This window comes from Rhinoraja longicauda, chromosome 26 (assembly GCF_053455715.1).
Source record: "Rhinoraja longicauda isolate Sanriku21f chromosome 26, sRhiLon1.1, whole genome shotgun sequence".
NCBI classification, from domain to species: Eukaryota; Metazoa; Chordata; class Chondrichthyes; order Rajiformes; family Arhynchobatidae; genus Rhinoraja; species Rhinoraja longicauda.
In genome coordinates this window covers 20,065,205-20,085,264 of record NC_135978.1, presented here as the reverse complement: position 1 = coordinate 20,085,264, position 20,060 = coordinate 20,065,205, and the positions used below count along the sequence as shown (strand labels likewise).

The 20,060-nt window shown below is 42.9% G+C and overlaps 1 protein-coding gene across 1 annotated transcript; it reads right to left on the bottom strand.

Annotated features, from left to right (window-relative positions):
* Positions 1-1,538: 1,538 nt before the first annotated feature.
* LOC144606357 (schlafen family member 13-like) lies at positions 1,539-20,060 on the bottom strand. The gene is made up of 5 exons (XM_078422383.1): positions 19,934-20,060; positions 10,769-11,775; positions 10,514-10,642; positions 5,181-5,940; positions 1,539-2,386 (listed from the first exon to the last, which is right to left on the bottom strand). Exons 2-5 carry the CDS (start codon positions 11,772-11,774, stop codon positions 1,579-1,581), a joined length of 2,703 nt encoding a protein of 900 aa, XP_078278509.1. The 5' UTR covers position 11,775; positions 19,934-20,060; the 3' UTR covers positions 1,539-1,578.

The following is a 20,060-nucleotide window of genomic DNA, read 5'->3' as shown; positions in this document are numbered from 1 at the left end:
GTCGTCGTCCCCCTCCATTTTAGAATGTTATGTGTCATAGAGTCAGAGAGTGATACAATATAGAAACAGGCCCTTTGGCCCAACTTGCCCACACCGGCCAACATGTCTCAGTTACACTAGTCCCACCTACCAGCATTTGGTCCATATCCCTCCAAACCCGTCCTATCCATGTACCTGTCTAACTGCTTCTTAAATGTTGGGATAGTCCCTGCCTCAACTACCTCCTCTGGCACTTTGTTTCATACATCCACCACCCTTTGTGTGAAAAGGTTACGCCTCAGATTCCTATTAAATCTTTTCCACTTTTCCTTAAAGCTATGTCCTCTGGTCTTCGATTCACCTACTCTGGGCAAGAGACTATGCGATCTATTTCTCTCATGGACTTATACACCTCTATAAGATCATCCCTCATCGTCCTGCACTCCAAGAAATAGAGTCCCAGCCTACTCAACCTCTGCCTATAGCTCAGACCCTCTAGACCTGGCAACATCCATGTAAATCTTCTCTGTCCCCTTTCCAACTTGACAACATCTTTCCTATAACACAGTGCCCAGAACTGAACACAATAAAATGTGGCCTCACCAACGTCTTTTACAACTGCAGCATGACCTCCCAACGCCTATACTCAATACTCTGGCTGATGAAGGCCAATGTGCCAAAAGCCACCCGATCTACCTGCGATTCCACCTTCAGGGAACTATGCATCTCCACTCCTAAATCCCTCTGCTCTACAACACTACCCAGAGCCCTACCATTCACTGTGTCCTTGGTGAAGTTCTTTTACCATGGCACCAGGGAGGCAACCCGTCAGGCATGAAATACACAGATAGTTAGAGAAACACTGCTCTGAACCCCTGACCATGCTATCCTCCACAGCCATTACATTTCTACCCTTCTCTGTATCTCTGTGGGAAGTCCTCTATCAACGGTGCTATGTTCTAGCCTACCTCTTTCAAGCAATCGTCATTCACCACTGGATTAAGAAAAATACACACCCTCAATATTCCCAAGTTTCCTGTCTTTCAAATGCAGAGGCTATGAGATAGCCAGTTGCTGGAGTATACAGCGGAGAAAACTCCCGGCTTCCCTGACCCTGCAGCAACCTCAGCTATTTCTCAAGCTTCAGAATCCTGAGGTCAGGTTCATGCAGCTGAAGGCACTTTATGCAGACATGCTCCCCAGGAATTGTGGTGTCCTGAATACCCACATGCTGCAGAAACTGCAGGTTTCAGCCATCCCCCACAATGTAAATAAATTGTCTATTAATTCTAAGAAACATTTTTTTCCCGGTTTAAACTATAAATTTCAGAGTGCAGCACTGCCCTCTCATTCATGGATTTAGCACTATCCTAATCTACAAACCGTTCATGCAGATGTTTATTAATTGAATCCTGATTGAATTAAAACACCAAAGAAGCAGCTCTTATCTCCCACTTAACAAGTCCAAACCTTTGCATTCTGTTAGAAACTGCACTCTTTGAAGCAACACCCACCCTTTACTACCACACCCACATTAAATGTTAAGAATTGTCTTGTATCATCAATAATTATCCCACCCCTTTAAAAGCGACCTCAGATTCAATTATTATGCATAGAGCCAAGAGGAGAGGGACCTTCATAAAATATATGAAGTTTTGTCCTTGCTCGCGAAGCCACACAGACCATAATATTAGGAGTTAGTTCGCTCTGTGTTGAATGAGGTACAGGGTTGATGCCAAATACAATTGACCTTTCTAGGCCTGAAAATCGGCGGAAACTATCTAGGACAATAGCATTTTCCCGTATTTCCTCTGCACTTACTAAACGTGTATTAAGCAATGCCAGTAGTGGTTCACGGTACCTGTCACATTCTGTGTGAATACTGCACAGGATGGCTATATCTTTAGGTGCATAGCCTTCCTTAAAGTACAATTGTATTTGCTCAGCTAAGTTGCTAACAATCTCCTCGTGTGTCATTTTATCATTAATCGTAGCCACCCCTCCAAATGAGTGATTGCAAATGGCACTTTGAGCTAGGTCTTCCAGAAATCTAGATCCTTCTTTCCCAGATTGTAAACTCTTTTTGACATGTTCAAGGACAACATTTTGTATTTCCTTTGCATTCCGAACCACTATTGTCAACTCCTCTTTTGGATCCTGTGAATCAATTCTGGGTAACCCAGTCTTAAAAATGTGGGAAGTTTGGAAATGATCCATGAAAATCCAGAAGACTCCTGGTCCATTAGGATGCGTTTCTTCTTTTGTTCTGAGACCCTCAGCCTTTTCATACCAGAGACCATCTTCAATGCGGAAGTTTTGAGCCGCATCAACAATGATATGTTTCACACTTGGAAACTCCTGCTTCATAAACGTTTTCCTTGTAACACACGTACATTCCAATCTTCGGCTAAAATTAAAATTCAATAATATATTATTAAAAATTCAATAAAATATTATTTAAAAAACTATACTTCTTCCCACCCGGTCCCCTGCAAAAAGTCTATCCCCTACTCCCAATTCCTCCGTCTACGCCGCATCTGCGCCCAGGATGAGGTGTTTCACACTAGGGCATCAGAGATGTCCTCATTATTCAGGAAACGGGTCTTCCCCTCTTCCATTATAGATGAGGCTCTCACTAGGGTCTCTTCTACATCCCGCAGCTCCGCTCTTGCTCCCCCTCCCTCCACTCGCAACAAGGACAGAATCCCCCTCGTTCTCACCTTCCACCCCACCAGCCAGTGTATCCAACAAATCATCCGCCAACACTTCGATCACCTACAACGGGACCCCACCACTGGCCATATCTTCCCATCCCCACCCCTCTCTGCGTTCCGCAGAGACCGTTCCCTCCGTAACTCCCTGGTCCACTCGTCCCTTCCTACCCAAACCACCCCAACCCTGGGCACTTTCCCCTGCAACCGCACGAGATGCAACACCTGTCCCTTTACCTCCCCCATCAACTCCATCCATGGACCCAAACAGTCTTTCCAGGTGAGGCAAAGGTTTACCTGCACCTCCTCCAACCTCATCTATTGCATCCACTGCTCTAGATGTCAACTTATTTACATCGGCGAAACCAAGCGCAGGCTCGGCGATCGCTTCGCTCAACACCTGCGCTCGGTCTGCATTGACCAACCTGATCTCCCGGTGGCCGAGCACTTCAACTCCCCCTCCCATTCCCAGGCTGACCTTTATGTCATGGGCCTCCTCCAGTGCCATAGTGAAACCCACCGGAAATTGGAGGAACAGCACCTCATATTTCGCCTGGGCAGCTTGCAGCCCAGTGGTATGAACATCGATGTCTCCAACTTTAGATAGTTCCTCTGTCCCTCTCTTCCCCTCCTCCTTCCCAGATCTCCCTCTATCTTCCTGTCTCCACCTATATCCTTCCTTTGTCCCGCCCCCCTGTCATCAGTCTGAAGAAGGGCCTTGACCCGAAACGTCACCCATTCCTTCTCTCCTGAGATGCTGCCTGACCTGCTGAGTTACTCCAGCATTTGTGAATAAATACCTTCGATTTCTACCAGCATTTGCAGTTATTTTCTTATATTTAAAAAACATGATATGTGTCAAAAATAAAATTTCAGAAGCAATAAATAGTGAAAGTCTTCATGCATCTGGGCACATAGTTAATACTTGTGCAGATGTTTCTGCAGGACTGCAATGGAAAGCTTGCCAGCTGTGGCTTTGTCTCATCTCAGTTTGTAGATTCAACTCCAGAAACCTGAACAACAATATCCAGTGATACTCCAAAGCAGTTGCAACATCCTTTGGATGAGATGTGAAGCCAGGACCCATGTGCCATGAGGCAAACTCAAAGGACAAGGGAGTTATCTCTGGAGTCCTGGCCAACATTTGTCCGTCACAAATGGACTGACTGATCGTTATCACATTACTGCTTCCTGATCCCTTGTTCTGTACAAAATGGTTGTCAGGTTCTGTTGGACTACATTTCATAGTGGGTTTGGACATCCTGAAGTAAAGGATTTTTAAAAAATCTTTTCAGTCTACAATGTTGATTATGAACATAACAAGGTAGACGAGGTCAAGATATCGACCAGACCAATAAGGATTATCGATAGGATAGAGAGATTTTCCAAATTACAAGTTAAAAACAGGATCTCAAAGGCGGTAATCTCTGGATTACTCCCAGAGCCACGGCAAGTAGGAGCAGAAATGGAAAGGTAGGTCAGTCAGAGGAGCTGACTGACCTACATTTTGACAGATACATGGGTAGAAAGGGTTAGAGTTATGGGCCAAATGCAGGCAAATGGGACAAGGCTAGAATGGCAACTTGGTCAACATGTGCATGGTGGGCTGAAGGGCATGTTTCCATGCTGTACAGCTCTATGGCTGTCAAATACAACTGTCTATTTTGAAGATAGAGAACTCTCACAGAATAGTACAGCACACCAATAGGCTCTTCGGCCTACAATGCTGGTGCCAACCGTGATGCCAAGTAACACAAATTGAGTGATAGAGTGATAGAGTGTGGAAACAGGCCCTATGGCCCAACTTGCCCAAACCGATCAACAATATCCCAGCTACACTAATCCAACTTGCCTGCACTTGGTCTATATCCCTCCAAACCTGTCCTATCCATGTACTTGTCTAACTGTTCATTAAACGAAGGGACAGTCCTTGCCTCAACTACCTCCTCTGGCAGTTTGTTCCATACATGCACCACCATTTGCAGATCTTATCTGCCTACACATAATCCATTTAAAGTGCTCTATTCCCTGCACTTCCATGAGCCTATCTAAAAGGATCTTAAATGCCACCATTGTATGTGCCTCCACCACCACCCCTGCCAATGTGTTCAGGCCCCAATCATTCTTTGTAAAAAAAGCTTGCCCCACACATCGCCATTAAACCTTGACCTTATGGATACGCCCTCTATTATTGGACATTTCCACTTGGGGAAAATATTCTGACTGTCTACCCTATCTATGCCTCTCATAATTTTATAGACTTCTATCAAGTCTCCCCTCAACCTCCAACGTTCTTGAGAAACCAATCCAATCTATCCAACCTTTGCCAGTCGCTGGAACCCTCTAATCCAGACAGTATTCTGGTAAACCTCCTCTGCACCCTCTCCAAAGCCTCCACATCTTTTCGCTAATGGGGCGACCAGAACTCCACACTATACGCCAAATAAATTGTAATGCTAGAACTTGCAATGGTAGAAATGCAGATATTACCTCATAATTATCTGCAAAGGACTATTTTCACAAATGTAAAGAACTCCATCTTTTCCACAGCGGAAGGTGTTGATAATTCTTCTGACGAGTTGTTCGGCCATAACTGTTTTGCCAGTTCCAGGAAGACCATGTATGAACAGTTTTTTACATTTCTTAATGTCGTGTTTTGAATCAAGAATCTCAAATTGTTGCAATGATAGTAGATTGAAAAATTCACTGCCAATCTTATCACTTAGGACAGACGTGAAATGTAGATTAACAATGGTGACTGCTTTCAGCAATTTTGTGATGTCATCTTGTGTTAAGTCTTCATAACTCGGTGGGTACCGAACTGGTAACACATTCTCAGTCTGCTGCTGACTGCTTGCATTACCATCTTCAGCCATTTCAGGGTCTACATAGTGAAGGATTTTATGAATGACACAGAGTTTTCCTGCATATCCACCCACATTCACCAGCTTTTGTTTGATGGTCATGGCCTTGCTTCTTGAATATTCAGTTATTGCCTCGTTTTCTTCTTTGACAATAGTATAGAGCAGTGGAGCTCCGCCCGTGGCCAGGAGCAGGGCATCGCATATTACACCTGGGTGCCCTGGTAAGTTAATATTAACAGCCCAGCTTCTGGAGAATATCAGAATCCCTTCTCTTCCTTCAGGTTTCATTCCAGGGAGCAGGCTTTTCAAATTTGGATGATCATAAATTAGTTCTTCATAGACCGATTCTGGATATGTTTTGATTCCACTAAATGAATTACCGTCTTCTGAAAATGATAGAGTGAAAACTGCATTATTAAACTGATGACAAAGGTACTAAATAGCATTAGAACAACTTGCTCCAACTAGGTCATTGGGTTGAGGTAACCTGAGCTTTGTAAATTGCCACATGTTTTGCTACATGGAAACGGCAGTTCACTGCCAACCTCCCAGAGTTTCATCACTATCCTGAACATTCACATTCAGTAAATCTGCCAAAGAAAGGTACTTAATTGTATAAGTATCATTTTAATAACACATTTATCAACGACCAAAAATCTTATACACAAAAATGAGCAAACTAGTGTGATATCATTCCTTCACACGAGTGAAATACTATTGTTAAAAATGTCAAACATTAAATTTATTTTCTTTCATAATGTAATCCCATTTTTCCTCTGTTTATCTTTCAGTATCTGTATGGACAGCAGTCTGAAGTAGGCTCTCAACTCGAACCATCACGCATTCATTCTCTCCACAGACGCTGCCTGTCCCATTGAGTTACTCCAGCACTTTGTGTCTATCTTCTGTTTGGACATGTTCTTTTTCAATTGAACCTCTATTTCTTGGTCACATTAAGTAACATCTCATGACTGAAGAGATATGTTGTCCCTTCACTCACCATAACCCTATTTAGTTGCATTATCAGTTGCAACTTACTGGGCAAAGGCAACACTGGGAGCATCCACTTACAGGTAAGTCTACATCTGCATAATTGCAAGCATTCAATGAAATAGCGTGAGTTCAGGACCAATATGTACCTGCCAGGATAGAAAGCAAGGCTAACAGGTACAGGAAACCCTGGATGTCCAGGTGAGGATAAAGAGAAAAAAAGCATATGGTAGGTGTAGAAATCCATCAAGGATATAAAAAGTGTCGGGAGAAAATAAATAAGGAAATTAGGAAGGCTAATTGGAGTCATGAAATGGCAGCGGCAGACATAGTTAAAGTAAATCTGAATCTAATTCTAGAGTTGCTGCCTTACAGTGCCAGAGACCCGGGTTCCATTCTGACAATGGGTGCTGTTTGTATGAAATTTGTACGTTCTCCGTGACATGCGTGGATTTTCTCCGGGAGCTCCGGTTTCCTCCCACACTCCAAAGACGTACAGGTTTGTAGGTTAATTTGCTTGGTAAAATTGTAAATCATCTCAAGTGTGTGTTTTAGTTTTAGTGTGCGGGGGTGGCGCGGACTCGGTGGGGACGAAAGGATATCCGCGCTGTATCTCTGCATGTCTAAACTAAAGTAAGAAAATTAGGAAGGCAAATCAGGTTCAACAAATGTCAGCGGCAAAAAAATAACCAGGAAAGAGTAGGATCCATTGGGAAGCTAGACCATATATACGGGGACTAAAATGAATTAATTTTATAATAATAATAAACATTTATTTTATATAGCGATTTTCCAAGTGCTCAAATACGCTTTACAAAAACAGTCATGACATAAAAACAAACAGACGAACTATCCTGACGGAAAAGCGGCGAACAAATAGCGCCAGCGTCCTCTCACGTCAGGGTCCGGCATTAGACAATAAAAACACGAGACACACAATTACAATTTTAACACAAACAGCCATGACAGTGATTGCTCCAGGCACACCCTCACTGTGATGGAAGGCAAAGAAAAGTCTTATCTCCTCCTCATCCTTCTCCCGTGGTGCCACGAGGCGATCGAGGCTCCCGACTTTTGAAGCCCCCACCGGGCGATGGAAAGTCCCCAGGGCCGAGCCGAGCAGGCCGATGAAGGTCCTGAGCCCACACCGGGCGATGGAAAGTGCCGCGGCCAGGCCACGCAGGGCGATGAGGGGCCTGCGAGCGGGTCAATCAAACCTCGCGCTTCGGGGCGGTCGAAGCTGCTACGGCTGGAGCTCCCGAAAGCCGGTCACCAGCCAGGGACCTGCGAACTCCCGATGTTGTGGTCTGCAGGGCCCACGGCCGAAGCCTCTGAGATGGTAAGTCCAGGCCCTGCGACCAGAGTCTTCAAGGTCGATCCCAGCTGGAGGCCGCCGACTCCCCAGTGTTAGGCCGTAGCGCGAACGGAGATACGACACGGTAAAGGTCGCATCTCCGTTGAGGAAGAGATTAGAAAACAAGGTTTCCCCCACCCCCCACATATACAGAGCTAAAAATAAATCAAAACATACATTTAAACAATAACAAAAGACAAAAACAAAAAGACAGAGAGACTGCCGGTGAGCCGCAGCTGCAGAACGCAGCCACGCCCCTTGATTGTCAGATCCTGTCTAACAAAATCTGAATTAATTTTGTTGGTATTCACAGAGCAGACTTTGTAGTTGGATGGTTCAGACATTTGGAAGGAGAAATTCGATTGCAAGCCTCCACAAACAAAGAGGAGGTACTTGATGCCTTAGCAGGTTTAAATGACCAAATGAGCTGTATCTCAAGCTGCAATGGCAGGCAAGCAAGAAATTGCTGGGGCTCTGGATGAGATTTTTTAATTGTCCATGTGACATGACTGAAGGATGGCAAATGTGGTTCCTATTGTCAAGAAGCATATCAGGGAAAAGCCTGTTAACTATAGACCCATGAGCCTCATATCAGTAGTGGGGAAGATGGAAAATCCTAGATGACAGGGTTATTGATCACCTGGATAGGTAGGGGCTGATCAGAGGTAGCCAGCTTTGTCAAGGACAGATCCTGTCTAACAAAATCTGATTTAATTTTTTTGAGTAGCTAACATGTATTGATAGATAAACATGAGTAGATGTGGTTTACATGTACTTCAATAAGGAATTCCACAAAACCCTGCATCGGCGACTGTTCCTAAATCCAGGGCAAGTTGGTAAATTGGATCCAAATGGTTTGGAATAGAAGACAGAGGGTGATGTATAGGGTTATTTTTGTGATTGAATATCCATGACGAGTGGTAATGAATGTAAATAATTTGGATGAGAATGTAACGGCATGATCAATAACTTTGCAAATGACACACAAAATTAGTGAAGTTGTTGATAGTGTACGGGATAGTCTTGGGCCAAAGGAAGATATTGATGTCAGTGAATTGGGCTGAGAAATGGGCAGGTGGAGTTTGATGCTGATAAACGTGCGGCGATGTATTTTGGGAATACTAATGAGGCACGGCCGTACACCACGAGTGGTTGAGGTGCAGGGAATATTGAGGAACAGAAGGTCCTTGATGTAAAAGTCCAATCATTCTTGTTGGCAGTAATGCGGTAGATGACATCGTTAAAAGGGCATTTGGGATACTGGTCTTCATGTCATGGTACTGAATACAAGAGCAGGATGGTGATGGCCCAACTTCATAAAATACTGTTTAGAGATACAGTGTGGAAACAGACCCTTTCGACCCAGAGATCCCAACACATTAACACTATCCTATACCCACTAGGGACAACTTTTACATTTACCAAGCCAATTAACCTACAAACCTGTACGTCTTTGGAGTGTGGGAGGAAACCGAAGATCTTGATGAAAACCCATGCAGATCATGGGGAGAACGTACAAACTCCATACGGACAGCACCCGTAGTCGGGATCGAACCCGGGTCTCCGGCGCTGCATTCGCTGTTAGGCAGCAACTCTACCTCTGAGCCAACGTGCTGCCCATGTCTGTTCAGACATTAGCATAAAATACTGTGTATGTAGTTATGTCACTACACTATAGGTAGGATGTGAGAGAGGATGTAGAGGAGTTTCACCAGGAAATTGCCTGGGCTAGAGTATTTCAGTACGAGAAGAGACTGGGAAGGCTAGGTCTGTTTTCCCTGGAGTTTACGAAGAAATAGAAGAGCAACACAAAATTATGAGATGTGGAGGTTGGGAGAGACAGCAGGAAATGTTTTCAGAGGTAGATAAAACTCAGTGAAGTAGATTTGCACTAAGGGGCAAGAAGAGATCTGAGAGGGGAGTCGAGAGAGGGGGGGCTTCCTTCATCAAAGTGGCAAGTACCTGCAATACATTGCCTGAGAGAGCAGTAGAAACTTAGTCGCTGAGAACATTTAAGAAATGTCTAGACAAGCGCTTGAATTGCCTTGGCATGCAGGCTAAGTACTAGAAGATGTGATTAATATGGAATGGTTCCCACTGGTCAGCGTGGACATGGTGGGATGAATGGCCTGTTTCCATGTTGCGCGACTCTATGGCATTTACTACAGGGGGCCTCCCTGGGTGCCGCAGCCATGCCCGGCAGCACATCCGGCTCGTCCGACGCCGAACCGGGAACCCGCAGAAAGTCTCAGTGGCCGCGGCCTCTAGTGGGGGGAAGGTGCCGCGCCCAGCCCAGCCCCTGCTCGTCCTCCAGAGACCAGAGTACTGAAGAAGAGGGAGCCAGCGATGACGATCACGAGGAACAAGGGCCAGTCGGAGAGGGACCCGGGACTTACCTTCCACGCCTTCAAAGTCGGCTGCAGGAGGTGCCCCCGTTCAACAAAGGTGACCAGCTTAGGTTAGGGGCATCGCTGAACAACCCAGACAAAGACCAAACACACGGACAGGTCTTTGGAAATGGTGCCAAACTGGCGACTCAAAAAGAACTTCAGTATTTTGCATGTGATAATAAAGCACAATTGAAACAATGAAAAAAAATCACTGTTGCTTCAAACCTTTATAGAGCTTTTGTACTATCTTGTCCAAAGAGTCATCCCCTCCAAGTGAAAACACAGGCATACACTTTGGTGGTGATGCAGTCACACTTAATTCCTTCTTAAAATTCATACATTTTTCTTCCATCTCTGCAGGAAAGATAAAATGTTCAAAATTATACATCACCAGCAATCCGGAGAATTTAACTTTATTACACTTGAATATTTCCACTGTGTGGGGTGAACATCAAAAGATTTTAGACAACAGGCACTTACCAGGATCTTTAGCCAACAACATCTCAGTCCATTTAGTAGATTCCATTCTCTTAACGTGGTCATCTTCTACTGTCCAGCTGTCAGGATTGTCAGCAAATACTACACCGCATGACTGCTCAATGTATAACATTATCAAAGAGCCAACAACTTCTGATCCCTTCATAACACTGGCAGCATTAAGTGTGTATGCAATGCCCCTTCGACAGGAACAATTATGTTCAATCTTGAGGTTTTTTTTGACAATGTTGGATATAAAACTTTTAGGATCTTCAAGCTTACATCCAACAACTACCCTCGAATCAGTGACACCTATGAATATAAACCCACCATTTGCATTTGCAAAGGAAGACATTAATGTTGGAATTACTTCATTTATCCTGTTGGATATCCTTTCCCCTGAAAAATCTTTAAATTCAATGTGTTCAGATTCACCGATACCGAAATCGGCACCATGTTGAAATTCATTTTGAACTAACATATCAAAAGCTAACTCAGTATTCCTACATTTAGGGTCATCACTACTTCGGGATGAAGTGGATTTTGTTTGGAATAATTCCTCCACTTCAAGGGGACTTAATTGAATACACTGAGTGCCTCTCCTACTTATACAGTAAACATTGCTTGCTATAGAACACAACCTTGGCAATTTACTCTTTTCATTAATGCTACTGATCCAAGACTGCACAAAAATCCACATGGTGGTATCTTGCTGCATGAATTCTACGAATGACTGCTTTATTACCAAACTGTGAATTTCTGTTTCTATATCTAATCCAATTGCATCAGTGCGCTGGTTGTAATCCTCATTCCCGACTTTCACATGAATGATTCCACCACCAGAATTTAAAAGGGCACATGCCGCTATAACTAAGTTCCTGCACTGCGCCTTTTTCAAGGAATGGTCTTTCATGTTTTTCCTATGCTTTTCCCCAAAGTCTACAGTGCCTGCATCCAGCACCAGGTCCGGATACGGGGTCTCCATCAATCGTATGCTCTCAAGAGCCATCCTGGAATAAAACATAACATAGGAAATGTATCAGATGGAAACTCAACAGCAATATCAAACTTCCCATTGCGGTTAAAGGTCTCATTGCATATGTGTCCATGTCATTCAATGTGTGAGAAATTAATGCTTTGCAGTGGGAATCTCAGGACAGAGTATTTATTTAGCACTTGTGGGTGAACAGGGTCATGAATGCTCAGTGTTTTCTTCACTGCACACCACTGCTTCACTGGGCCACTCCAACCACAAGGCTGGGGTTGTTCTCCAGTAATTGTTTAATTTTCCACCACCATTTACTAGATCTGATATCATCACAGATTTTTAATTAGGCCTGTAGATTGTGAGATCACTTAGTTTCTGACTGTAAATTGTGTCTTGTTGTTTAGCACACTCTGCATGCCTGGATGAATCACGGTTAATCTCCTTGTTTGATGGCACTGGTTGATGTAGTTTACATTTCTGCTTCTGCTGTGCCTCGTGGACCACCAATTGTCAACTGGCGGATCTGTTCTGCATCTAAGTCGTCTCACGTGTTTGTAGTGTCACACAAGACTACAACACGGAGCGTATCCTCAGTGCAAAGGGCAGGACAAAAGAAGCACCTGCTGCATCTGTAAATGTGGTAGCAAACTAGTGAAGCCAACTTATAGATGCTGCCAGCTTCTGCAGTTCCTTTTTATTACATTTATCCGTTCCACTGTGAAATTTCTTTGAAGACGTTTTTCACTTCCACGGGGTCTTGAATACGGGGCCTGACCTGAAACATCACCTATCTTATTTCTCCAGAGATGCTGCCTGACCCACTGAGTTACCCCAGCATTGTGTCTATCTTTGACATAGAGGACTATTGGATATTGGAACTTAATGCTGGTAATGTCAATGAACAGCAAAAACAACATGCAATTGATGGAGGTACGTGATCTCAAAACCAATGCATTAAATGGTGTGTGTTTCCTCTCATTGTTAGTCATTGATGATTCTTGTCCAGTATAATATTTTGACTAGTCTCGGCACAAATTAGCAAGCACTTTGCATTGTGATTAAAGAGGTGCCAACTAGTTTCAAGTACTGGTTGGCAAACATGATACAGTAAAGTTCCGATAATCCAGCACCCACGGCACTCTGGTGGTGTCAGAATTCACAAACTATCGGATATTATTTCTAATATACAAGCACACATTTAATTCACCCTTTTTGGATATTGTTCAGTGATATAACAAATAATGAAACAGTTGAGTTTAAAGGAACATGGTATTTGGATTTTAAAAGGATGGGAATGGAGGTATCAGTTTCAGTTTAGCTTATTTCCATGTGTACGGAGGTACAGTGAAAAGTCTTTGTTGCGTGCTAACTAGATTAAAATCGAGCCATACACAGTGTACAGATACATAAGGGAATATAGTTTAGTGCAACGTAAAGCCAGTAAAGTACAATCAAAGATAGTTTGGGGGGGGGGGGGATGCGTGGGAGCGAAGCCCCAATTAAATGAAAGAGGGTGTGGGAATAGGATCCCAATTAAACAAGTTGCAATGGACAGGAACCTACTATAGTCTATATCTGAACAAAACAAATTGAGACCGTCTTGGAAGGAACTGCAATGCTGGTTTACACCAAAGATAGACACAAAATGCTCGAGTAACTCAGCGGATCAAGCAGCCTCTCTGGAGAAACGGAATAGGTCATGCTTCCTATTCCTTTTCTCCAGAGATGCTGCCTTACCCAGAGTTACTCCAGCATTCTGTGTCTATCTTGAGAGTAACTGTCATTGTATTAACACTAATCATTAACTCTCAATGATAGAGATTGTTGTGGATTTAAATTCCAATTGGTGCAAATACTTATGAGAAATAATGCCCTCCTGATGCAAAACTTAGTCCCCGTTAGATGTGGCTTTTTCCAAATCCACTCCTCTTGATTACTCCAACCCGATTCAGTCCTGTAATAAAAGACATTAAGAAAATATTCATGTGAGCGACCTGAGCACCAGCTTCCATGCTGGATCTCACTTGATAAACTTTCTTCTTATTAAATGAACCTAAAGCTCTTTGTTCACTCACATAACCTGTTTCCTTCTGCAGACCCTGCATCCTCCTCACAAATATCCAAAATAATGTTTTCTCTTTATCATCGTAATTATCGTTGTACTATGATTTGAAAATCGACAGTATTGCAATTGATTGGTGCATAGAAGGGGAATTATGAAAAATCTGCTTCTGATTTCATGCCAATTGGCTTCCAAACTTCACTCGATAAACTTTCTTATTATTAAAAGAACCCAAAGCTCTTGAGTGATGACATAACTCATACTTCTTGCAGCTTTTGAAGATGCAAAAGCTTGATAGCACATCCCAACAGATTCAGGAACAGCTTCTTCCCTGCTGCTATCAGGCTACTGAACAGTCCTTTCATAAACTAGAGCATAGTCTTGATCCCCCAACCTACCTCATTGCGGACCTTGCACTTTTCTTTATCTGTGCCTTCTCAGTAACTGTAATGCTGTAACACCATCCTCTGCACTCCGATATTTATTCTTTACAAAATCTATTGTACTTGTGTATGGCTTGATTGTACTCACGCAAACAAATATAAACCAATACCAACACTTTGTCAACTTGCAGAGACTGCTCACACTAAATGTTTCCCACATTCCTGTTTCCCCATGTCCCTCAACAGGAAACAGCTCCATACACATTGGTCACGGTATCTATTCCTACGTGCAGTGCAGAGGGGAGAATGCTGAATAAACAGTGAGCTAGTTGTCTTAGAAAAGTTTCTGTAATATTTCTGAGCCAAGGATGCCTTAAAACATTAAGCATTTTCTCTATTTTAAAAATATTTTGCATTTCATCATTCTTCCTATCAAAATAGCTCATCTCAGACTTTCCCACAATTATACTTCATCTGCCAAACCTTTGTTCACTCACATAACCTGTTTCCTTCTGCAGACCCTGCATTCTCCTCACAAATATCCAAAATAATGTTTTCTCTTTATCATCGTAATTATCGTTGTACTAGGATTTAAAAATTGACAGTATTGCAATTAATTGGTGCATAGAGGGTGATTTATGAAAAATCTGCTTCTGATTTCATGCCAATTAGCTTCCAAACAACATAAATGAGTTGAGAAAAGTAAAATAGATCTTTCGAGAACCTGTTGTTCTGGGATATTATATTCAGTAAATGAAGACAGATGGCGCTATTCAGTTATTTCCCTTCTTTCCACAACAGCCAAAATAAAAGGCGCCAACTTTAAATCGGGAAAAGAATCAAACAAAAATCGACTGGATTTTAACAACCAGCATCTGCAACTGAAATTTCACACTGCTTTCATTTTCTTTTGAACTTTATTTCAAAAGTTTCCCTAATCATAACATTCCAAAGATCTTATTGTACTTAATTAGAAAGCTGAGCACAGCACGGTTTGATATGAGAAAATCAAGATATGGAATAGTTAGTTGTTGAGGTGGAAAGTTTTAGATGAGGGAAGGTACACTTGGTCGGAAAAGTGCAATTCATTACACAGAAGAAGGAGGCAATAGGTAGGTGCAACAGTGACAAGGGAATGTGCCAGAAATGAGAGGAAAAGTCCTCCTCTGTTGTGGAGGACCAGCAAAATATTGGAGTGCACTGGAAAGGATCACTGCTGGGAACCTTGTTTGTGATATATATCTTCAACATGAAGTGAATATGGGTGTTTATGATTAATAAGTTTGCAGGTGACATGAAAATTAGAGGTGTAGGAAAATAACTGCAGATGCTGGTACAAATCAAAGGTATCAATTCGAGGTGCTGAAGATGGAATAGAAAGCTATCTAGGGCTATAGCTGGATATAGATCAACCTCTGTACCTTCTGCTGGACAGGAGCAGAGATAAGAAAGAATGACCAGGATGGGACAAATCTTTGATTATCTTAGCTCCTTTCTAAGGCAGCATACGGTGTAGATGGAGGCATAGGCCAGTTGAACTGAGCTTGATTTACAGTTGTTTGCAATTTCTTGTGGTCTTGGGGAGAGCTGTTCCCAAACCAAGCTGTGATGCAACCAGACAGTAAGCTTTATATGTTGCAGGTGCCACAGGAGACATGCTGAATTTCATCCAACTCCTCAGTAAGTAGAGATGTCGGTGTGTCTTCTTGGGTGTCACATTAATATAGTTGGTCCATGATAGATCTTTGCTAATATGAATGCCCCAGAAACTTGAAGTTCTCAACCATTACCATATACGCACCACATTATGCTCCATCATTTGTCCACACACATAACTCTGTTTCCCACTGCAGCCTCTGCATTGTCTTCACAACTATTAAAAAATAATAAAAGATACAACGTGCTGGAGTAACTCAGTCTGAAGAAGAGTCCCGATGTGAAGAGTTCATGTTCTCCAGAAATGCTGCCTAACCCACCAAGTTACTTCAGCACTTTGTGGCTTTTTTTGTAAACCAACATCTGCAGTTCTTTGCATCCAATATAATACTTTATCCTTTTCACTGTAATTATATATTACTAGGAACAGCAGTTTAAATTATGATAGAGTTACAACTGATTGGTGCAGACAGAGCAATATATGAAACCAGTCGGCTTCTGAACAATGTAATGACTCGAGAGAAATAAAAACAGAGGAGACACAGGAGATTGCAGATGCTGGAATCTCCAAATGGTAGGAGGAATTCAGCAGGTCTAGCAGCATCTGTGGAGGCAAACATTGGGTAGGGAGGCACTGCAGGTGCTGGTTTACACCAAAAATAGGCACAAAATGCTGGAGTAACTCAGCAGGTCAGGCAGCATCTGAGTAAAGGAATCGGTAATGTTTCAGGTTGAGAACCACTTCCTCAGGGGTTTCAGGTTGAGGCCCTTCACCAGGTCTTAATTAAAACAGATTACTTTACGAATCTGCTGTTATGAAGTTCAGTGAATGCAGATATGTGGGGCTATTCAGTTAACTTCCAACTCCGTCCTCCCACTATCTCTGCCATGAAAAAGACACCAACTTTGAACATGGAAATCAATCAAATAAATAAAAACAGCTAGATTAAAACCGGCCTCTAAAAGAATTGCCTCCAATATGTAAGGAGTAAATGAGAAATTAAGTAACACAGGATTAGTGTGAATAAATGATGGAGGGTCAGATTGGACGGTGGGCCAAAGGGCCTGTTTCCATGTTACACCTCTAAACTAAAAATAAAATAATATTCTATATTTTCAAACCACTTGAGTTACTCCAGCAATTTGTGCCTTTAAATTTTTTTTTAAAATCTGTTTATTAGTTTTTACAATTATTTCAACAATGAACAAACAATACGCGTAAAGATACACCCCCCCCCCCCATCCCGGACGCAGAGATAAACATTGACATTAGTAAAACAAATACAAAGTTTAAAATAAAATAAAAATTAAATAATTTTTTTGATTACAGACAAGGGAGGAAGAGTGTAGGCAGACATATAAGCAGTCAGCACTTTGGTTTATCCCCATTCTCTAAAACAATCATTAAAGTTTTTGCATAATTTAGAAACGGTAACCATGTTTCTTTAAAGCTTTCCTGTGAACCTTTGAGAGAGAATCTAATCTTCTCTAGCTTTAAGTGATATAACACATCCTTGATCCATCTATTATGAGTGGGTGGCAATACATGCTTCCAATTAAGAAGTATAAGAAGTCTAGCCAAAAGAGAAGTAAAAGACATAATTACTTTTAGATATCGGGGGGGGGGGGGGGGTATTAGTTCCGGAAGGGACACCAAAAAGAGCTGTAAGAGGATTGGGTAGAATATCAATACCGGATATATCCCTAAAGGATTTAAAAATCCCCGTCCAAAATTCAGTCAGGCGGGGGCACGTCCAAAACATGTGAATCAAGTCGGCAGGTATTTGTCGACAACGGTTACATGCGTCACTCATGCCGGGAAATATTCTTGCTAGTCTAGCGTTAGTGTAATGCGTGCGATGCAAAATGTTACATTGTATAAGACTATGTCTAGCACAAATTGAGGAAGTGTGAACAAGTCCCAGCACAGTTTCCCATGTCTGATCCGTCATGCCAAACCCCAAATCCTGTTCCCAAGCTACCTTAAGATTATGGAGAGATTCAGGCTTAATGGAGTCTATTTCAGTGTGTATAATTGAAATCAGCCTCTGCGCATTGGGATTCAAAAGAAGAATAGAATCAATTTCAGAGTAAGTGGGCTGACTTGGAAATTCTGGAAATTGCCTTTGTAAGAAGTGCCTGACCTGAAAATAGCGAAATAGATGTGATCGGGGCAAGTTGAACCGTTCAGACAGGTCTGGAAATGACAAGAAGGTCCCATCACCATACAGATCATTAACAGTTCTGATACCCTTATCAAACCAGGTTTGAAAAGTAAAATCAGTACATGATGGTTTAAACAAATAATTGCGATGTATTGGAGAATACAGGGATGGCCTTGTAAGACCAAAGTGTCTCCTGAATTGCATCCAGATCTTTAAAGTGTGCGTAACGGTGGGCATAGAACAGGCAATAGAGGTAAGCGGTAAACCTGAACAAACTAAAGAGCTAAGAGAGTACTGGCACGAGGACAGCTCCATTTGTGCCCAAAGAGGAGTGTTCCAGATTAGACCAGTAGAGAAGCTTCTGAATATTACATGCCCAATAATACTTAAGGAAATTTGGAAGGCCCATCCCCCCCATTGACTTGGACCGCTGGAGATACTCTTTCCTGATGCGCCGTGGTTTGTTTCCCCATAAAAAGGAAGCTATGGTCCGTTCCAATTTTACCAAAAAAAAATTCAAACCACTTGAGTTACTCCAGCAATTTGTGCCTTTTTAAAAATATAAACCAGCATCTGCAACTTTTTTGTACCTTACATTGAATTCTTGCCTCCATTAAAACACCAGGCATAACTCCAAAGAGATGTGTCAGCCTGGAGTCCCACCTGACCGTGAAGCAATTGTCGACCCAGGCGCAAGCAATTCCCTGCGACCTGAAACTGCTCTGTCATTCCCTCCTACACTCAGTTGGCCACGAACGCCTCCCATCCACACGGCCCCAACTACCTGCTGAGAGCTTTCAGCATTCTCTGACTTTATCGCAGAATGTAAGAAAGCACTTGCACTCGCTGCCTCTCACCTCCAAGAGCGGCCAGGACAGAGCAGTGAAACAAGGGGGAAGGCAAGAGCGCCGGAGAGAGTGAATAAATGAATGTATTGGCCAAGTATGCATATACAAGGAATGTGCCTTGGTGCTCCGCTTACAAATGACAACACAAACATACAGTTAACAATTAAGGATAAAGCATAACACGTCAAACTATAACTCGTGGGGGAAAAAGCTGTTTTTATGTCTGGCTGTAGATGCTTTGACAGTCCGGAGTCGCCTTCCAGAGGGAAGTGCTTCGAAGAGTTTGTGGCCAGGGTTAGAGGGGGGTCAGAGATGATCTTGCCCGCTCGCTTCCTGGCCCTGGCAGTGTACACAAGCAGTGAAACAGGCGGGTCTGGGGCGGCTGCTTTGAAAAGCGGTTTCCTGCCATAAAAAAGGCACCATCTTTGAACAAGAAAATCAATCAAATAAATAAAAGCAGCTAGATTAAAACCGGCCTCTGAAAGAATTGCCTCCAATACGTAAGGAGTAAATGAGAAATTAAGTAACACAGGCTTAGTATGAATAAATAATGGGGGTCAGATTGGCCCTTGTGGGCCGAAGGGCCTGTTTCCATGTTACACCTCTAAACTAAAAATAAAATAATATTCTATATTTTCAAACCAGTTTAGTTACTCCAGCAATTTGTCCCTTTTATTAAATATAAACCAGCATCTGCAACTTTTGTGACCAGGGTTAGAGGGGGTCAGAGATGATCTTGCCCGCTCGCTTCCTGGCCCTGGCAGTGTACACAAGCAGTGAAACAGGCGGGTCTGGGGCGGCTGCTTTGAAAAGCGGTTTCCCGCGGAGATTCGCTGTTCCTGAACCGGGTCACCCATCAACGACGCGTGGACATAACCCCAAATAGGATCAAAACGCATGGGAACTGCATCGAAGTTGGGCACAAAATGCTGGAGTAACTCTGCGGGACAGGTGGCATTTCTGGAGAGAATCTCTTCCCTCTAGAGATGCTGCCTGTCCCGCTGAGACAGTTACTCCAGCATTCTGTGTCTCTCTATGATCAAAATGTAATTGTATTAACACTAACCTTCGATTATCAAAGCCAGGGGGGAAATAGATCGCCTTTGGATTGGATTGCGATTAACCGCGGGAATTACTGAACTCCTGAAGCGAAACTTCTTCCACTCCAGTAGTTTCGTTTCGTCTCGGCTCGA